The 20,376-nt window shown below is 43.5% G+C and overlaps 1 protein-coding gene across 1 annotated transcript in view; it reads left to right on the forward strand.

Annotated features, from left to right (window-relative positions):
- LOC130291112 (germ cell nuclear acidic protein-like) overlaps positions 1-19,656 on the forward strand; it is a 41,926-nt gene extending 22,270 nt beyond the window's left edge. Inside the window, exons 5-12 of the mRNA XM_056539534.1 lie at positions 3,727-3,790; positions 5,293-5,378; positions 9,152-9,538; positions 13,906-14,056; positions 14,154-14,298; positions 14,612-14,747; positions 17,129-17,333; positions 18,712-19,656. Coding sequence (XP_056395509.1) covers positions 3,727-3,790; positions 5,293-5,378; positions 9,152-9,538; positions 13,906-14,056; positions 14,154-14,298; positions 14,612-14,747; positions 17,129-17,333; positions 18,712-18,955 — 1,418 coding nt within the window. The 3' untranslated portion in view covers positions 18,956-19,656. The remainder of the gene's footprint in view (positions 1-3,726; positions 3,791-5,292; positions 5,379-9,151; positions 9,539-13,905; positions 14,057-14,153; positions 14,299-14,611; positions 14,748-17,128; positions 17,334-18,711) is intronic.
- The last annotated feature ends 720 nt before the right edge of the window (positions 19,657-20,376 follow it).

Genomic DNA, 20,376 nt, shown 5'->3' on the forward strand with positions numbered 1-20,376 from the left:
AGTATAAGCCTAGGGTGGGAAATAAATCATCCCCCCCCTGTCATCATCCAGACCCCCGTCATTAACACCCTCATCATCATCACCGCCTGTCATCATCCAGACCCTCATCATCATCACCTGTCATCATCCCACACCCCCCTTCATCATCCCCTTGTCATCATCCCCACCCCCCTTCATCATCCCCACCCCCCTTCATCATCCCCACCCCCTTCATCATCCCACACCCCCCCCTTCATCATCCCACACCCCCCTTCATCATCCTCTTGTCATCATCCCACACCCTCCCTTCATCATCCTCTTGTCATCATCCGCCCGCAGTGGTCTTCAACCTGCGGACCTCCAGAGGTTTCAAAACTACAACTCCCAGCAAGATGGCTGCCCGGGCTTGCTGGGAGTTGTAGTTTTGAAACCTACGGAGGTTCGCAGGTTCAAGACCACTGCGGCCTTCGACATCATCCAGCCCCCTCTCACCCCCCTTTAGTTCTGTACAGTACTCACCTCCGCTCGGCGCTGGTCCGGTGCTGCAGGGCTGTCCGGTGAGGAGGTCGTCCGGTGGGATAGTGGTTCCGGGCTGCTATCTTCACTGGGGCCGCCTCTTCTCCGCTCTTCCGGCCCGGAATAGAGGCGTTGCCTTGACGATGACGCAGAAGTATGTTGGCAATGAACGTACCTCTGCGTCGTTGTCAAGGCAACGTGACTATTCTGGGGCCGGGCCCGAAGCGCTTAGAAGAGGCCTCCCCGGTGAAGATAGCAGCCCGGAACCACTATCCCACCGGACGACCTCCTCACCGGACAGTCCTGCAGCACCGGACCAGCGCCGAGCGGAGGTGAGTACTGTACAGAACTAAAGGGGGTGAGAGGGGGCTGATGGCTGCCCGGGCTTGCTGGGAGTTGTAGTTTTGAACCCTCTGGAGGTCCGCAGGTTGAAGACCACTGCGGGTGGAGAGTTCACTCGAGTATAAGCAGAGGGGGGTATTTTCAGCAAGAAAAATCGTGCTGAAAAACTCGGCTTATACTCGAGTATATACGGTAGGTGTTGTGCTGTGGTCAGCTGGACCAAAATGGAAAGTAGGCCCTGTGTGTACTACTGGCATGTAGCATAGCTATAGTCCAGCCCCCTAAAAGTGATAAATATCTGTGCACCATAGAGGAACTCAATAATAGCAGTGAGGGCACTAAAATCACCCTAACACCACTCTGATGGGTTAATCTAGAAAACCCATGCCAGTTTTAAAACCACTTTTGAAATTAAAGGTATGCTTTAAAACCTGCCAGAAATTGGGGTGTCTGGTCGCCATCATGGTGGAAAACAGCTGCAGAGACCACCCATCATAACTAGTTAGCCTGTTCAGGATGTATTTTTAACCTTTTGACTTCTTGGAAACCCTGTCTTTTCAGAGTAGATCACAGCATGTTTTCTTTAACCCTTTAAGGAATCGGCCCATTTTGGCCTTAAGGACTCGGACAATTAAATTTTTACGTTTTCGTTTTTTCCTCCTCCCCTTCTAAAAAATCATAACTCTTTTTTTATATTTTCATCGCCAGACTAGTATGAGGGCTTGTTTTTGCATGACCAGTTGTCCTTTGTAATGAAATCACTCATTATATCATAAAATATATGGCGCAACCAAAAAAACACTATTTTTCTGGGGAAATGAAAAAGAACGCAATTTTGCTAATTTTGGAAGGTTTCGTTTTCACGCCGTACAATTTACGGTAAAAATGACGTGTGTTCTTTATTCTGAGGGTCAATACGATTAAAATGATACCCATTATTACATACTTTTATATTGTTGTTAAAAAAAAAAATCACAAACTTTTTAACCAAATTTGTACGTTTATAATCCTTTTATTTTGATGACCTATAACTTTTTAATTTTTCCGTATAAGCGGCGGTATGAGGGCTCATTTTTTGCACCATGATCTGTATTTTGTTTTTGATACCACATTTGCATATAAAAAACTTAGAATACATTTTTTATAATTTTCTTTAAAATAAAATGTTTAAAAAAAGTAGCAATTTTTTTTTTTTTTTTTTTACGTTCACGCCGTTCACCGTACGGGATCATTAACATTTTATTTTAATAGTTCGGACATTTACGCACGCGGCGATACCAAATGTCTATTAAATTTCTTTTTTATGCTTTTTGGGGGTAAAATAGGAAAAAACGTTTTACTTTTTTATTGGAGGAGGGGATTTTTCACTTTTTTTTTTTTTTTTTTTTTACTTTTAATTTTAAAATAAATAAATAAATAAAAAAAATATTTAACACTTGAATAGTCCCCATAGGGGACTATTCATAGCAATACCATGATTGCTAATACTGATCTGTTCTATCGGTCATCTTCTGCTCTGGTCTGCTCGATCTCAGACCAGAGCAGAAGACACCGGGAGCCGGACAGAGGCAGGTGAGGGGACCTCCGTGCGGCATTCTGAATGATCGGATCCCCACAGCAGCGCTGCGGGCGATCAGATCATTCATTGAAATCGCGTACTGCCGCAGATGCCGGGATCTGTATTGATCCCGGAATCTGAGGGGTTAATGGCGGACGCCCGCAAGATCGCGGGCGTCGGCCATTGCCGGCGGGTCCCTGGCTGCGATCAGCAGCCGGGATCAGCCGCGCATGACACGGGCATCGCTCCAATGCCCGCGGTTATGTACAGGATGTAAATGTGCGTCCTGGTCCGTTAAGTACCACCGCACCAGGACGTACATTTGCGTCCTGCGTCCTTAAGGGGTATTCCAAGATTTTTTTTTTTTATTTGAGTATGCTACAGGGCTGTAAAGTTAGTGTAGTTCATAATCTAGTGTCTGTACCTGTGTGTTACTTTTTTTTCACAATTCTTATGTGACTTTCACCCCAATATTTATTTTTAACAGCATACAAAATGACTGCTGTCTCAGATTTTTCCCAGGTTACAGTGTTGCCGAGACCGGACTCACTAGTTAGCTGATGACACGGAGCCTGTCTGCTTCAGTGGGTGGAGGGATCAATCTGAAACTAATGAAACAGCTGTAGGCACCCTGATTGAAATCCACAGGTCTTTTGATGGATGCAGCTCATTTATGTTTTAATGGGAGGGGTGGCTGATGTGTGGGAGGGAAGAAAATGGAATTATGGGATTTGTAGTAAAAAAAAAAAAAACTAAAACAGGAAATCCCAGTTCACAAAAAGCTAGCCACAGTGTTATGGTAATCTCACCACATTTAGCCATTTAGCCCGAAGACAAGCGCAGATCCTTCCTAAGCATGTCCATTACTGTCTGCCAGGTACGTACTAAAATCACCTTATGGTGGATAACTCCTTTTAGGAGACTGCCTCTGGTTTCATGCTGTCCAAACCACCGGCAGCATAAAACAAAGATAATTTCCCTTTTTTAATTGTAATTATAATTTATTGTTATTGTTGTTATTATTATAATTTTTTTTAAATTTTTTTTACCTTTTTTGTTTTTTGCATTGAACATTTTGTTTAGCTTTAGAACAGTGAAGTAACACATCTTATGGATGTGAAAGCCCAGCTAGCTATTACCAGTTGTTAGTAGTTTAACTTTTTGTCCATCTAGAAGTTTGTGTGTAGAATTACACCTTCATTCTCATGTTCTGGCTTGGCTTTTTTCTGTACATTCTCAGCTTCTGGCCCAGACTTGACTATAAGCTGATCAGAACCCAGTGTCAGTTAAGCAGATAAGCTTATAATAACAAGTTAATATTTCTTTTATAGTTTTGACGCAATTGAAGACACCAAAAACCTTATCAAAGAAAGTTTTGGATAAACAAAGCAACAGGTATGATTAATATATATTTGCTACGAGCCTGAATGTATAAAAGAGTCATAAACCTATGGCTTCTGTTTATTTTGTTATTGTGTGACTGGGGCTAATCTCACACTATATCTTTCAAAACATTTGTTTGTTAATAAAAATAAAAAAATAATAAAAAAAATAAAATTAGGCACTATATTTGCCCTTAGCAGAAACAGTTTTAGTGGGGAGTAACTCTAGAAGGGTTCATTCACACATGCATATTTTGCTCCAGTTTTTCTGCAACAGATTTTGCTACCCACTGACTTTAATGGGTAGCAAAATCCACAGTGGAAAATATGCGACAAAATTTGCACATGTGAACCTACCCTCCAGAAGGGATGTGGTACTCCGAACAATCAAAGTTGTCAGGTTTATTAACCTGTAAGTGTTACAGTCCAAGCTACTATTGGATTTTCACACCTATGGGTGAATAAACCTCACTACTTTAATTGTTGGAGTGCTGCTTTTCCTCTCTTCTGGAGTTTTCATTTCATTAAGGTGGTGGTCAGGCCTTGTGAAGCAGAGCACTCATTGTAGGACTATAAATACCAGCACAGTTCCGGTTCTAATTCTTATTTTTAACTCCCCCCTAATAAAGCATGCCAGGAGCCACTTAGAGATGCTGATATCACTAGAGCATTTTTATGTGCTCATCCGTACATCACTGTACTATTGGTAGTATTCACTTTCAATTGGACAGTGCAGAAGTACTTAACCCCTATGCTACCAATGGTATGGCAATGCAGGGCCACGCACATAAAAACATTGAGGCGGCTGCAGTCAGTGACTGTCAGCTCTTCCTTTATACAAACTCACATGGAAAGCTGTTATTCATTCTCTTTCTGTGGGTGGGGTAAGCAAGACTTCACTCTGGAGTTTTGGTACAGTGGCATTTAAATAGCTTATACATAAGAGTACTGGATAAAAGCATAGAAAACTGTCCTATCCTTCTTTCAGATAGGAAAGCGTAGTTGATCTTATAGGAGCCACAGAAGTGCATTGCAGCTCTCTTCACTCCCAGCTATATATAGAGGACAGTTGGCGTTTCTTCAGAGACCCTGACCAAAAAAAGCTTTTGACATGTCTGCATAATATGTCAAGTTTTTTTTTTTTCTAATGACACTATTTAACGGACTAAACATAGTAAACTACTGACTGACTGTTCCATATACCGCACATGTAGTCTGTAATGGGAAAATGGGTGGAACATAGTAATTAGTTGACTACATCTGCTCCGTTAAATTTAATGGACCCACTGCCAGTAAGCCATGGTATATGTTGGCATACCTTTTTGACTGGTTCCTGAGGTATACTTGCACCGGAGAAACAGGATGTAAACGGAGCCAACGAGAAAGTTGTATACCACACTACTGCAAAAATATATACTACTTCTGTAAAATATAGAAAAATATATACATTTTCATTATGGCTACCCTTTTTAATAACATGTATCTATAATTATATCTTAATTTTTATTTTAACAGTTTGAATGATTTCCTTGTTGAATCAGATGATGACTACTTTGATTCAGTATTTTCAAAACGTGAAAAAACATCAAAAACAAAAAATGGTATGTCATGTTTTACTGTTCGCTCCCCAAATAATGATCATTTGCCATTGAGGCACTTTAATGATTTTATTGTTTTCTTCATCACCTATGAAAGAGTCCAGGAGAGAGGGTTCAACTCCAAGGACTGGAAACCTGAAGGTGAGAAAAAGCAGAACCTCCCATGTTTCCTGTCCTTGGATAAGAAGGCCCAGGTAGTTGCTTCCTATTAGCTGGAAAACATTTATGGTTCTGGAGCATGACAAGGAGGTTGTTCTTATTTTCTCCATGTTGTTTAACTTTCTGAAATCCTGCTGGAAATGTTGTTGCCTTTTCCAGAAGATTTCAGGGGCTGTAGTTGTGGTGTTATGGATCACCTCTTTAATGTTAGTGTGACATCCTTGTACTGCTGCATGTATACAGTGGGAGTGGGCATAGGAGGCCGGGTCCTTTTCTGCAGGTCTCTTACTGACATAGCTAGAAATTATGCCATTGTGCTGTTCTGATGATTTGGTATTTCAGAAAGTGGACATTGGAGGCCAGAATAAATCTTGGAACACATTTTGTACCAGATTTTTTTACTGTAAATACACGGCAAGCAGGATCTGCCCACTGACCCATAGGAACACCTAGAGATTATTATTTAAGACAATGCCAGGGCCAAGAGGTGGTGCTTCACCCTGACAGGAGCTCCAGGGACCAGCATTATGAAAGACTTTAAATATTGCAATACCTAATGTATTTATATTCTAGGGTCATGTGAGTATATACTAAAACTATTAAGATTTAATCTGATTTTATTGAATTTTTGCAAAATATAAAAAACAGAGAGCAGGCTACTATTTGTGATTTTTGACCTTTACCTTGCTGTTGCATGGATATAGACTTAAAAAGTTTATAGATAAAACCTGGCTTAACAAATGTGGTGTTTATAAAGCTAAATTAGAGATTCTTCTATAGAAATGGTTTGCCCCAGCAATGTATTGAAAAAGCCATTGCAACGGAATCGTTCTGTCTTGGGGAAAAAAAAGAAAAAGTAGCTCATGATTAAAGATGAAATCGATAATTTCCTTACGGCAAAAGTCTTGTAACTATAGAAATTCTATGTATGTCTTCCTGTAGATTTTAATTTTCTTATGTTTCTAGCTGTGAGGATGAGTTGGTGTAGAAAAAGTGACTTCCCACACAGCAGTAGGTGTGAGATGCAGACAGTCGTGTGGGCAAGAAACAGGACCAAGACAGCATCATAGCATGAAAATACCAAAAATAACTCCTTAACCCCAGAAAACTGCTTTAAAGTTCTGGCCACGAAGTGTCTAACTACTTTGTAATGTTCTGTCCATTACCTGTTGTCAGCTTCAGTCTAGTTCTAGCTGCAGAGTGACCAAGACAGAACACAGGAAGTGGTGGAAGTGCTTAGCTAATACTTTGTCCACGAGAAAGAGAATCTGGACTGTGTACCTGCTATCTGAGCCTGTCTCCTTCCATGGGATCTACACTGTTTCTGAAATGTAAATCGAGGCTTCACTCTCATTTCAAAGCACCCATAAAGTTCTCGGCAGCTGTCCCTTGTGTTTCTACTGCTGTATGTATACAGTGCTGCCTCCTGAATGTTATCCCCTGTCCCATCTCCCTTTTTAGTATGTCATCATCAGTAGTTCCGTACTCGGTGTGGAACTCATTCCCTGCTGTTCCGCTGCTGTTTTTAATTTTTTGCTAACGGCTCGTTGCATCAGCCAGTGCATCAGCAACCCCTTCTCCCTCTAAAGACCAGTGTGCTTTCACCAGCCATGCAATAGCAGTAAAGAGTGGGTTTTGTGAATAGGTTGTCTATGTAAAATGGCCTAGTTCTGTTCCTGCCCCCTGAAATAGTCAGGGGGGGCATGGAGGGGCACTCTCATGGGCTTAGTAACAGCAGTAGGAGCACAAAAATCACCTTGTGAGCAGGTTTAAAGGGGTATTCCAGTTTTTTGTTTTTTTTTAATGAATACTTTGCTGGGGCTGTAAGGAAAAAAAATCTATACTTGCCTACCTCTAGTCCCCTTTAGATACCATTGCAGCGCCAATTTCCTCTACTCTGCTCTTTCTGTCTTTTCCTGCTTTTTAGATGAGAGCTCTGTGCAGAACCTGCCTGCTCTACCAGTCACTAGCCACAGTAGGACCTGGGATAGATTAGTATATAGCTTTTTATTCCCTATGGCCCAAGCAATGTACTAAGTATTAGAGCCGGGCGGTATGACCAAAAATGTGTATCACGGTATTTTTGTAAATTATGGCGGTTCCACGGTATTTAACAGTACTTCTCGCTCACCCCCCCCCCCCCCAAAGCATGTGACCCGTGGGTGCTGCTTCTCTTCCCCCCCCCCCCCCCCCCAGGTTTATCAGCCCAGCGCTGCACTGTCCCCTACATCAGGGAGCTAATCATATGTGACCCCTCGCGGCTTCTCTCCCCCCCCCCCAAATAATTATCAGCCGCTACGCTGTACTATCCTGTGCCCTGGATGCAAAAATAAACTTACCTTCCTACGTTCCCCCGTTGCTCCGGAACAGGCCTCACGGTCCCTCTGCTGCTCTTACTGCTTCCTGGGGATGGGAACTTCACAGAGCCGTCCGTGTATCACCGGTGTGACGGATCCTAGAGTCGCCCTACCTACTTGGATTGTGACGGACTGACTCCGCCAAAAGTGACTTCTCCTTCCCGATGACAAGCCCCAGCATATCCCTGGCAATATCCCCAGGCAGAACTAGAGATTATTGCATCCTTGTACCCAAAGAACCAGGCAACACCAGTCTTCAGGTATAAAATCAGAACTCTTTATTTTGGGACAAGTGTCTCCTTTTATAGGAAGGACATCACAGGGGGAAGGGTCAGTAAAGACCATACAGGCGACAGCGAGTCTGGGAGATAATCCTATTAAAATAGCTCTCCCTATACAGTGCCTTGAGTGCAAAAGGTGGAGGTGTGCAGAAGTCGGACTGTGTGCAAAATGTGGACCGTGGGCAAAAGGTCGACAGTGTGCAAAAGGTGTATTGTGTAAAGGAGGTGGACCGTGTGCAAAAGGTCGACAGTGTGCAAAAGGTAGACCATGTGCAAAAAGTGTATGAAAACAGTAAATAAAAGTATTTTAACTGAGCTTTGTCACTGGACAACATCAACTGAGGGGTACAAATAGCAATGTCCCAAAGTCCATCCAAGTAGGTAGGGTGACTCTAGGATCCGTCACAGTCGGCCTCAGCGATGTCCCGCCTCGGCCGGTGATGGGCTGAGCGCACTGTCATGTAAGGAGTCGGGGGGGTTGTCACATATGATTAGTTCCCCGATGTGGGGGATAGCGCAGCGCAGCGCTGGGCTGATAATTCATTCGAGGGGGGTGGGGCCCAACCGGTATTGCTGTATGGGAGAAATTCATATCGCGCAGGAAAAAAAATTGGAATTCAGTATGAACCGGTATACCGCCCAGCACTTCTAAGTATTTTCTTTTTAACAAATTAGTCTACCTGTTAAGGCACTGTAAAAGGTAACTCACAACAGAAAGCCGGGTATGCCTGGAAAGTGTAGTACAGGCAAATATAAGGTTTCATGGTCCACAGTACTAGTCTGCCCATTCTACCTACATTCCTGGGACCTTGATGTAAGATTTAAGGGGTTTGTGAAAACAGCAAGTGGACTTTTTCAGGGTATATGAGGCTTTGAGACAAATGTTATTGGCTTTTGGGACAACTTATTTATGTTTCCTAGTTATGTATTAATGGATTAAGATAACTTTTCAGGTTTCTTACAGTTATGTCATTTACAGGAATAAAGATGTCTGATACAGGATCAGAGAGACCTCAGACAAAAATGTCCTCAATGCGGTGGGATTCTCCAGTGTTTATAAGTGACAGTGATGATAATGATTCCATAGTAATTAAAAGTACGTGGCGAGACAGACCTAGGCCAAATCATAACCTAAAAGCTAAGTCAAAGTCTGTCACAACAAATGGTAAAGAAAATACTCCTGAAACAAACAGCGTCGATATTCAAGCCATAGTAGAATGGACATCTGGGCCGCAGCCCAAGTTCTGTACTCCTGGGAGCTCAGATGAGGAATTTGAATCTCTAATGGACCGCATTAAAAACCGAACACAGAATCAAACGCCTGGCTCAACTGCACGTAAAATCCAACCAAAGTCGTCTGCAACAGGTCAGCTATTGAAATTGGGACACACAATATATGAGGGAACATGAAGATAGTCTGCTGTTTGAATTATGTCATGCACTGCCACTTCAAGCTGTGTTCCACATTGTCACCTTTGCCTGGACCATTCCGGTAAAATGGAGCCAAGGTGACAATTTGGTGCATGCTGCTATGGTGTTTTCTTTTTTTGTTAGCTGGGCTTCACAGCAGCACTCAAGTTAGAAACCTTTGTCTGTTGGTCCTGTAGTTTTGCTATGGATTGGCCTGGAGAACACCTACCATCAGGTTAAATAGGTTTTCTGCAATTATAAAAAATAAAAAAAATACCGTATTTATCGGGGTATACCACGCACCGGCCTATAACACGCACCCTCATTTTACCAAGGATATTTGGGTAAAAAAAGTTTTTTACCCAAATATCCATGATAAAATGAGGGTGCGTGTGTGCGCGTGTATACCCCGATATACCCCCAGGAAAGGCAGGGGGAGAGAGGCCGTCGCTGCCCGCTTCTCTCCCCCTGCCTTTCCTGGGGTCTAGAGCGCTGCTGTCGGCCCTTTTCAGCCCCTGGTTATCGGCGCCGCTGCCCGTTCTGTCCCCCTGACTATCGGTGCCGGCGCCGACAGCCAGGGGGAGAGAAGGGGCAGCGGCACCCATTGCCGGCGCCGCTGCCCCGTTGCCTCCCCCCATCCCCGGTGGCATAATTACCTGAGTCGGGTCCGCGCTGCTCCAGGCCTCCGTCGTGCGTCCCCAGTGTCGTTGCTATGCACGGCGCCGTTCAGCGCATAGCAACGACGCCGGGGACGCACGACGGAGGCCTGGAGCAGTGCGGACCCGACTCGGGTAATTATGCCACCGGGGATGGGGGGAGGCAACGGGGCAGCGGCGCCGGCAATGGGTGCCGCTGCCCCTTCTCTCTCCCTGGCTATCGGCGCCGGCACCGATAGTCAGGGGGACAGAACGGGCAGCGGCGCCGATAACCAGGGGGTGAAAAGGGCCGACAGCAGCGCTCTAGACCCCAGGAAAGGCAGGGGGAGAGAAGCGGGCAGCGACGGCCTCTCTCCCCCTGCCTTTCCTGGGGGTCTATCGGCGTATAACACGCACACAGACTTTAGGCTAAAAATTTTAGCCTAAAAAGTGCGTGTTATACGCCGATAAATACGGTAATTACACAGGGTCAAGCAATGAGGCAAATACAAGAGAAAAACAACTGACCTCAGCTTTTTGCTACTCGTGTCATTGCCATAATCAAATAATTAAATTTTGTTGCAATTTACAGTAAAAAGACAATGGAATACTTATTTATAAAAGAGATACTGAAATGTGGACTTGTAGGTTTTGTTACCACTACAAAGGTTATTTAATGGTTACCTGTGAGAAAATAAAATCTGCTTGGTCAGATTAGAGTAAAACTAACCACAAAATATTTTTTAACTATATAAATAGCAAAAAGATAAAAAATGAAAGTGTTGGCCCTTTAACCCCTTAAGGACCAGGGGTTTTTCAGTTTTTGCACTTTCATTTTTTCCAAAAATCATAACTTTCAATTTTGCTCCTAAAAATCCATATGATGGCTTATTTTTTTTTGCGCCATAAATTCTACTTTGTAATGACAGTCATTTTACCCAAAAATCTACGGTGAAACGGAAAAAAAATTATTGTGACAAAATTGAAGGGGGAAAAAAGCCATTTTGTAACTTTTGGGGGCTCCCGTTTCTACGTAGTACATTTTTCAGTAAAAATGACACCTTATCATTATTCTGTAGGTCCATACGGTTAAAATGATACCCTACTTATATAGGTTTGATTTTGTCGTACTTATGCAAAAAATCATTACTACATGCAGGAAAATGTATACGTTTAAAATTGTCATCTTCTGACCCCTATAACTTTTATTTTTCTACGAATGAGGGCTCATTTTTTGCGCCGTGATCTGAAGTTTTTATCATTTTTGTATTGATCAGACTTTTTGATCGCTTTTTATTCATTTTTTCATTATTATAAAAAGTTACCAAAAATACGCTATTTTGGACTTTGGAATTTTTTTGCGCGTACGCCATTGACCGTGCGGTTTAATTAATTATATATTTTTATAATTGGGACATTTTTTTCATGCGGTGATACCACTTTTTTTTATTTTTTAGTTACACTTTTTTTTTTTTTTTTTTTTAATGGGAAGAGGGGGGTAATTCAAACTTTTATTAGGGAAGGGGTTAAATGATCTTTATTCTTGAGCTTGACTGCTCATGCCTAACCGGCAATGATTTACTTTCACTTTAGACGCGGCATTCAACTTTGAATACCGCGTCTAAAGAGTTAATAGCGCGCGGCACCGCGATTAGTGCCGCTTGCTATTAGCCACGTGTCCCGCGTTATAGCGGACTCGGGGTGTAGCGGTATGCCCTTGGTCCTTAACAGGTTAAAAAATTATGAGAAACAAATTCTAAACGGGATCAGGAAAAAGAAAATATATTAAACAAATTCTTCTCCACGGTATTTACCGAGGAAAATGAAATGCCAGATTAAACACAGTGAGATAAGGTAAACTCCCCAGTACAGGTCACCTGTCTAACCCAGGAAGAAGTACAGTGCCGCCTACAAAAAATCTAAATAGACAAATCGCCAGGTCCAGATGGCATTCAGGCACCAGGGTTATAAAGGAATTAAGTAATTTAGTAGACAGACCCCTATTCTTAATATTCAGGGACTCTATAGTAACAGGGACTGTTCTCCAGGACTGGCGCATGGCAAATGTGGTGCCAATATTTAAAAAGGGGTCAATGTGTAAATTGTTTGGGGTTTTTCTAAGGGATGCTATTTTAGAGTATCTTGATTAAAAATAAATGACCTGATCAGCTTTTATGAGTAGGTGAGCTCCAGACTGGATCAGGGGAAATCAGACTCTGGTCTTTTTTCAACCCTATGTACTATATTACTATGTTACTAAAGTTTTTAATGGTTTAATATACCGTATATACTCGAGTATAAGCCGACCCGAGTATAAGCCGAGACCCCTAATTTCAACCCAAAATCCCAGGAAAAGTTATTGACTCGAGTATAAGCCTAGGGTGGGAAATACCTCATCCCCCCCTGTCATCATCCAGACCCGTCATTAACATCCTCATCATCCCCTTGTCATCATCCCACACATCCCCCCTTCATCATCCCCTTGTCATCATCCCACACATCCCCTTATCATCCCACACATCCCCCCTTCATCATCCCCTTGTCATCATCCCACACATCCCCCCTTCATCATCCCCTTGTCATCATCCCACACATCCCCTTATCCCACACATCCCCCCTTCATCATCCCCTTGTCATCATCCCACACATCCCCTTGTCATCATCCCACACATCCCCTTATCATCCCACACATCCCCCCTTCATCATCCCCTTGTCATCACCCCACACATCCCCTTATCATCCCACACATCCCCCCTTCATCATCCCCTTCATCATCCCACACCCCCCCCCCTTCATCATCCCCACCCCCCTTCATCATCCCCACACCCCCCCCCCCCTTCATCATCCTCTTCTCATCATTCGCCCTCAGTGGTCTTCAACCTGCGGACCTCCAGAGGTTTCAAAACTACAACTCCCAGCAAGCCCGGGCAGCCATCGGCTGTCCGGGCTTGCTGGGAGTTGTAGTTTTGAAACCTCCGGAGGTCCGCAGGTTGAAGACCACTGCGGCCTTCAACATCATCCAGCCCCCTCTCACCCCCTTTAGTTCTGAGTACTCACCTCCGCTCGGCGCTGGTCCGGTCCTGCAGGGCTGTCCGGTGAGGAGGTGGTCCGGGCTGCTATCTTCACCGGGGGCGCCTCTTCTCCGCGCTTCCGGCCCGGAATAGAGCCGTTGCCTAGACAACGACGCATCTGCGTCGTTGTCAAGGCAACGTGACTATTCTGAGGCCGGGCCCGAAGCGCTTAGAAGAGGCCTCCCCGGTGAAGATAGCAGCCCGGACCACCTCCTCACCGGACCACCTCCTTACCGGACAGCCCTGCAGGACCGGACCAGCGCCGAGCGGAGGTGAGTACTCAGAACTAAAGGGGGTGAGAGGGGCTGGATGATGTTGAAGGCCGCAGTGGTCTTCAACCTGCGGACCTCCGGAGGTTTCAAAACTACAACTCCCAGCAAGCCCGGACAGCCGATGGCTGCCCGGGCTTGCTGGGAGTTGTAGTTTTGAAACCTCTGGAGGTCCGCATGTTGAAGACCACTGCGGGTGGGGGAGTTCACTCGAGTATAAGCCGAGGGGGGTGTTTTCAGCACGAAAAATCGTGCTGAAAAACTCGGCTTATACTCGAGTATATACGGTAAGCGATAAATTACATTTGTAGTTCTCCTGATCTAATACATTTCTGTATTTATATCCAGAACCAATAAAAGTCCCATGCTTTGATCTAACAAACACGAAGGCAAGGAAACCCAAATCACAGACAGACCTGCATTCAAGTCCATATTTTTCTAAAGAGACAGTTGTGAAGGAACCAGTCCACTGTGTGGAGAGGACCCCTGCAGAGAATATGTGAGTCGCCATGTTAAGAAAACAGCATGTTGTAACCTAAAATGGATATTAATAACTATACACAGACTGGCCCTTCACTGCATCTTTATTTTACCAGGAGACGTCTGTGTAAAGTAGAAGGCTGCTTCCTTCAAGATCTTTCCTGTTCAACGTCTGTATATGTGAAGAGTTTCAAGCAGAAAAAACATGAGTTGACAATACAATTGTACAGGCTTTACAACCAAACGATATTTGAACTGAAGGTATATAGTGGTAGTATATCAGAACCCCATTCCTCTGTTATCTTTTGAGATGGTATTTGGCGATTTATACCTAAGGGTAGGGTCACACACAGCGCATTCGCAGCATATTTGATGCTGCAGAGGCACCCACCTTTACAAGCCTGTATCAATAGGTTATTGAGGCTGACACTGATGACTGATTCACTTGAACAGGATATGCCACCTTTTGCTATGCTGTTATGCCTCCTTGCTGTATGTCTCTATTGAGGAGGGGAGGGCTATAACAATATTTTTTCCTTACGATTATCTCTTTTAATTTGATATTCTTCTTTAGCTTCCAGAAAACTTGGAAATAACTTGGAATAAAAAGATGAGAAAGACGGCTGGTTACTGTGTTACTGGTCAGAAGCGGCAGACATTGGAACGATATGCCAGGATAGAGTTATCTGAGAAAGTTTGTGACTCTGCAGGTATGTTCTAAATTACATATGTATTAAAGGAGAATTGTGGTGAAACATGAGTAGGTGAGTTAAAGGGGTACTCCTTTTTTTTTAAATTAAAATCAATTGGTGCCAGAAAGTTCAACAGATTTGTCAGTTACTTCTATTTAAAAATCTTAATCCTTTCAGTACTTATCAGCTGCTATATGCTCCACAGGGAGTTCTTTTCTTTTTGAATTTCCTTTCTGTCTGACCACAGTGCTCTCTGCTGACACCTCTATCCATTTTAGGAACTGTCCGGAGCAGGATAGGTTTGCTATGGGGAGGGAGGGAGGGATATATTTTATTATTCAACAGGAGAATACAGCAGCACACTGCTAGCACAAATATATAGATAAAACATGAGTATATAGATACAACATGAGAAGCTATTCAGCTATGGTGCAATAAATGACAGTATAAAATTGTGAAGTACATTTAGCCCAGAAGCCAGGCCCGTATAATAGTTTGGAATCAATAGTGCTGGCCAACTTATTCTTTGTATGTATATATTAGGGATCGACCGATTATCGGCCGATAATCACGATTTTGGGCATTATCGGTATCGGCAATTACCTTGCCGGTAATGCACCGCACTACCCCACCGACCCGCTGGACCGCACCGCGACCGCCCCCCCCCCCCCCCCGACCAGCCGCACCGCCCCGGCCCCATTGCCTCCCCCATCCCCGGTTTTATAATTACCTGTTCCCGGGGCCCACGCTACTTCTTGCTCCTGCTGCGTCCTGCGTTACGCTGTGCGCAATGACCAAGATATTGGTCGATCCCTAGTATCATTTTTTTTCTAAAAAGCCCCTGAAGCATAAAAGTAATCTGGTTGCTATGGGCAACCGATCTTTTATTCTCCACAGGTTTTGAAATCTCCCCAAATGTGTTTTAACCAAACAAAGCAAGAATGTATCTGTGGCACTCACTATCAATCAGACTCCTGGTTCTTTGTAGTGCCAGGCTATATAATCATCTCCTGGAGTGTGAATTAATAGTGTGTTATGTTTAGAGATGAGCGAAGTTACAGTGATTCGATACGTCACAAACTTCTCGGCTCGGCGTTTGCTGACTTTAGCCTGCATAAATTTGTTCAGCGTGGGCTGGAAAAGGTGGATACAATCCTAGGAGAGAGCCTCTTTCCAGCCCACCGGAGACTATCTTAGGACTGTGTCCACCTTTTCCAGTCCACCAGAGCACCTGAAAGCTTAACTAATTTATGCAGGCTAAAGGCCGAATCGAATTACTGTAACTTCGCTCATCTCTAGTTATGTTATTCCCAAGGCAGTCTGAAAATTAAATACTTCTACAGGCTTTGCATGCACTACTTTACATTGTAGCAGAGTGTCACTTGTTTTTGTCACATGAAAAGATAATAAAATATTTACAAAAATGTGAGGAGTGTACTCACTTGTGTGATATACTGTGTGTGTGTATGTATTAATATATGTGTGTGTGTGAAAAAAACTAATATTTTTATATACCATATTTATCGGCGTATAACACGCACTTTTTAGGCTAAAATTTTTAGCCTAAAGTCTGTGTGCGTGTTATACGCCGATACACCCCCAGGAAAGGCAGGGGGAGAGAGGCCGTCGCTGCCCGCTTCTCTCCCCCTGCCTTTCCTGGGGTCTAGAGCGCTGCTGTTGGCCCCTCTCACCCCCTGGTTATCGGCGCCGCTGCCCGTTCTGTCCCCCTGACTATGGGTGCCGGCGCCGACAGCCAGGGGGAGAGAAGGGGCAGCGGCACCCATTGCCGGCGCCGCTGCCCCGTTGCCTCCCCCCATCCCCGGTGGCATAATTACCTGAGTCGGGTCCGCGCTGCTGCAGGCCTCCGTCGTGCGTCCCCAGCGTCGTTGCTGTGCACGGCGCATAGCAACGATGCCGGGGACGCACGCAGGAGGCCTGCAGCATCGCAGACCCGACTCAGGTAATTATGCCACCGGGGATGGGGGGAGGCAACGGGGCAGCGGCGCCGGCAATGGGTGCCGCTGCCCCTTCTCTCCCCCTGGCTGTCGGCGCCGGCACCGATAGTCAGGGGGACAGAACGGGCAGCGGCGCCGATAACCAGGGGGTGAGAAGGGCCGACAGCAGCGCTCTAGACCCCAGGAAAGGCAGGGGGAGAGAAGCGGGCAGCGACGGCCCCTCTCCCCCTGCCTTTCCTGGGGGTATATCGGGGTATACACGCGCACACACGCACCCTCATTTTACCATGGATATTTGGGTAAACTTTTTTTACCCAAATATCCTTGGTAAAATGAGGGTGCGTGTTATAGGCCGGTGCGTGGTATACCCCGATAAATACGGTGTATATATAATATTCTAAACCTGTTTTAATGTTATATACTCATTTATATTATACTTTTTAGATCGACTTAGAGATACGTTAATCCATGAAATTTGTCATGCTGCCACTTGGCTCATTAATGGCGTAAGAGATGGGCACGGGCAGTACTGGAAATTTTATTCTCGAAAGGCCACACTTATACACCCTGAGTTACCAATGGTGAGCCGATGTCACTCATATGAAATAAATTACAAGTTTACCTACGAATGCTCGCGTTGCAAGAACACGTAAGTTGTCATTGTCAAGGTTTTTTGTTCTTTTAATAATCTTCAGGCCTTGATCTTTCCTGTCCATTAAACAAATCTCTTAGGGACTTTACAGAAACCTCTTTTAACTTACAAAAAAGGATTGCTCAGTCTGAACCCATTTTAGACCTTGAGAAGCTGCACCTTTTGGGTTTTGGAGGGAGTCTGAGGTCAGTGGTCGTGTTTCTGGAGCAGGGCAAGTTCCTAACATCCATTGACATACACAACACCTCCTGATCCCTGATGCCCAGTCCCATCAGTGTGTCCTTTAGTCTTGTCACTGGTGATCCACTGGCACAAGATGATGCTTTGCCCTGTACCTTTCTTACTCCTAAAGGTGGTCTCTTCATAGTAATAAGAATAGAGTTTCAATGTAGTTAGTGCCTTGTACATTTAGCTTACTGCTACAGAATAATTCAGATGGTCTCACTCTGTCTGTTATTCCAAATGGTCCTTATAAGGGCCTTTACTTTCCAAGTGTACATTCCCTGCAAGATCTGGGCAGCAATTTCAGAATTCCTAAGTTTTTAAACTTAGGATTCCTTAGAAGATCACCATAAATCATTGACCACCTATTTCCATAATGCTACCACCTGGACCTTGGTGCTCACCTTCTATAGGTTTAACCAGGTAATTGAGATGCTATGTACCCAATGACATTCACAAGAAAAACATTTTTTTTTTTTGTACTCTTTAAAATGTATACATTGTTTTCTTGATTAGCTTTATTGAGGGCAAAAATCCTGGCCCCTGGTTTTCCCTGAACCATTTATTTAGTTTTTTTTAATTAATATTTCTATTATACACTGCACTACAGTTCTTCCTGGATTTGGACTAATGTTTGTTCCTTTCTACTGCTCTTTGCATAAACAGATTTGCGTAGTGTCAATGGGAGGGGTTATGCCTGCCTAGGCGGAACCAACTCTTCTCATAACTAGTTTCTGTCTCTGGCGTTGTTTCCTCCAATGATTTTGTAGAATCCGCTTGGTGTCAAACATGAGTTTGTTGTCTGCTGTTGTTGAAATTGCAGTGGCAGTTTAAGAAAGCTCCTGTGTGGCACTAGCCTTGGTACTTTCTTTTATATTTCCCATTCTTTGTACATTCCCTTCTGGCTTTGCTTTAAAAACTGCTGTATGTGGCACCAGCCTTAATCTACTTTTCAGCTTTTGCCTGGTTGACTCATCACAGGTATCTCCTAAAATTTTCCTCCATGTTTGAAAAAAGTAACCCCTTGAAGATGTCTACCATTAGTTTTAGTGAACGGCAGTAAACCAGTTTTCCTCAATCTACTAGCTATATGTAATGCATTCAAATATAAAATACCTTAGCCGACTAACCATTGATCTTTCTCTAATCCTAGAATTGGACGTCACTCAAAGTCTCTAGACACAGAGAAGTTTGTCTGTGCTTTATGTAAAGGAAAACTTGTTTTACAGACCACACAAAAAGATGGAAGTCCCTCTGTTAATCAACTTACTCCATTTGCTAAATTTGTTAAAGAGAATTATGGGTCTGCAAAGAGAGAAATGTCTGGAATGAGTCATGCAGAAGTAATGCGAAAACTTAGTGCTGATTTTTCCTCAAAGGCAAAAATTTCTACTTAAATTTATGATGAATGTGAACCTATTTAAATGAAGTTATGTCAACACTTGTCACTCTGGTTTAGTTAATTTAATAGGATAAAGTGTGTAAAATTTTTAAGTTTAATGTACATATCAAGAAAACTGAGTCTGTGTAGTACTCTAGCTTTACTGTTTGTCCTTCATTTTTGTTTGTCTTTTTTATTATATTTAATAAAAGAAAACTTTTGATAATTGTATGTATGGTTTAGATAAAGATATCTTTTATCCTGTTTTATACCCCTATTTTAACACTCAAACATTCAGTCCCTGACCCCCTTCTCCCCCAATCTTATATTAACTTAGTTTACTATCAACTGGTGTTCCAGGTAAAACTCCCATGGAAGACAAGGGGGAACTCCCTCTGTCTGGTGATAAAAGGTATAGTCTCTAAGTGATAGTTTTCCTATGGGGAGTTGCTCCTTCTCTGGACAGTTCCTAAAATGGACAGAGGGGTCAGCAGAGAGCACTGTGGTCAGGCAGAAAGGAAATTCAAAAAGAAATAGAACTTCCTGTAGATCATACAGCAGCTGATAATGCCTGCTGGGGGTCTGTGATCTTTCGATGGGAGATAGCTCCGCCCTCGAAATCTGCTACTGCTCCTTATCACTTCCATGCTATTAAAGACCTGTGTCTTCAATCAGAGGCAGTCTCTGTTTCCTCAGATGCTCACGGTAACCATTTATCAAATGAAGAGAGAAAAGAAAACCAGGGCAACTCACCAAGTACGTAAACTTCAAGCTTCTTTATTAATCCATGAAGGGTATGAACAGTGCAAGACACGGGTGGACAAAACACAGGGGGACGTTCGTTCGGGGCTACGGTGCCGTTTCGCAAGATATGCTTCAACTGGCCCACATCGTCTTCCAGCCGGAAACACATTTAAATAACCCTCCCCTCCGTTGCCATAGAAATGATCCAAACAAAAGGTAAGTGCAATTAAAATGTTAAAAACAACTGTGTGATACACCTAAGATTCCGTTTATGTTAATAATGCACTGAGCTCAGTACGTTCATTAAGACCTAGAGGCCCCATTGCTTCTAAACGAAGAATCCATTTCCTTTCACTTCTTAATAGTATTTCTTCTCTATTTTTCCCAGCATATCCATGTTCGATCCTTTCCAGCCCGGCAAAACGGAATCCATCTTTTTCTCTAGAATGAACTTCATTAATATGTTGTATAAATCTAGTAACTCCGATGCCGGTCCTGAGGGATCGAACATGTTCGCGGATTCTGTGAAATAAGGGCCTTTTTGTCTTCCCAATATAGAATAACTTACATTTACATACCAATGCGTAAACCACATGGGAGGATCTACATGTAATACATTGTTTCACATTAATATTATTACCTGCTAGCTCTACAGTTCTACATTTCATATTTAGAGAGCAAAATGAACATGAA

The sequence above is a fragment of the Hyla sarda genome, chromosome 9, assembly GCF_029499605.1.
Source record: "Hyla sarda isolate aHylSar1 chromosome 9, aHylSar1.hap1, whole genome shotgun sequence".
Lineage (NCBI taxonomy): Eukaryota > Metazoa > Chordata > Amphibia > Anura > Hylidae > Hyla > Hyla sarda.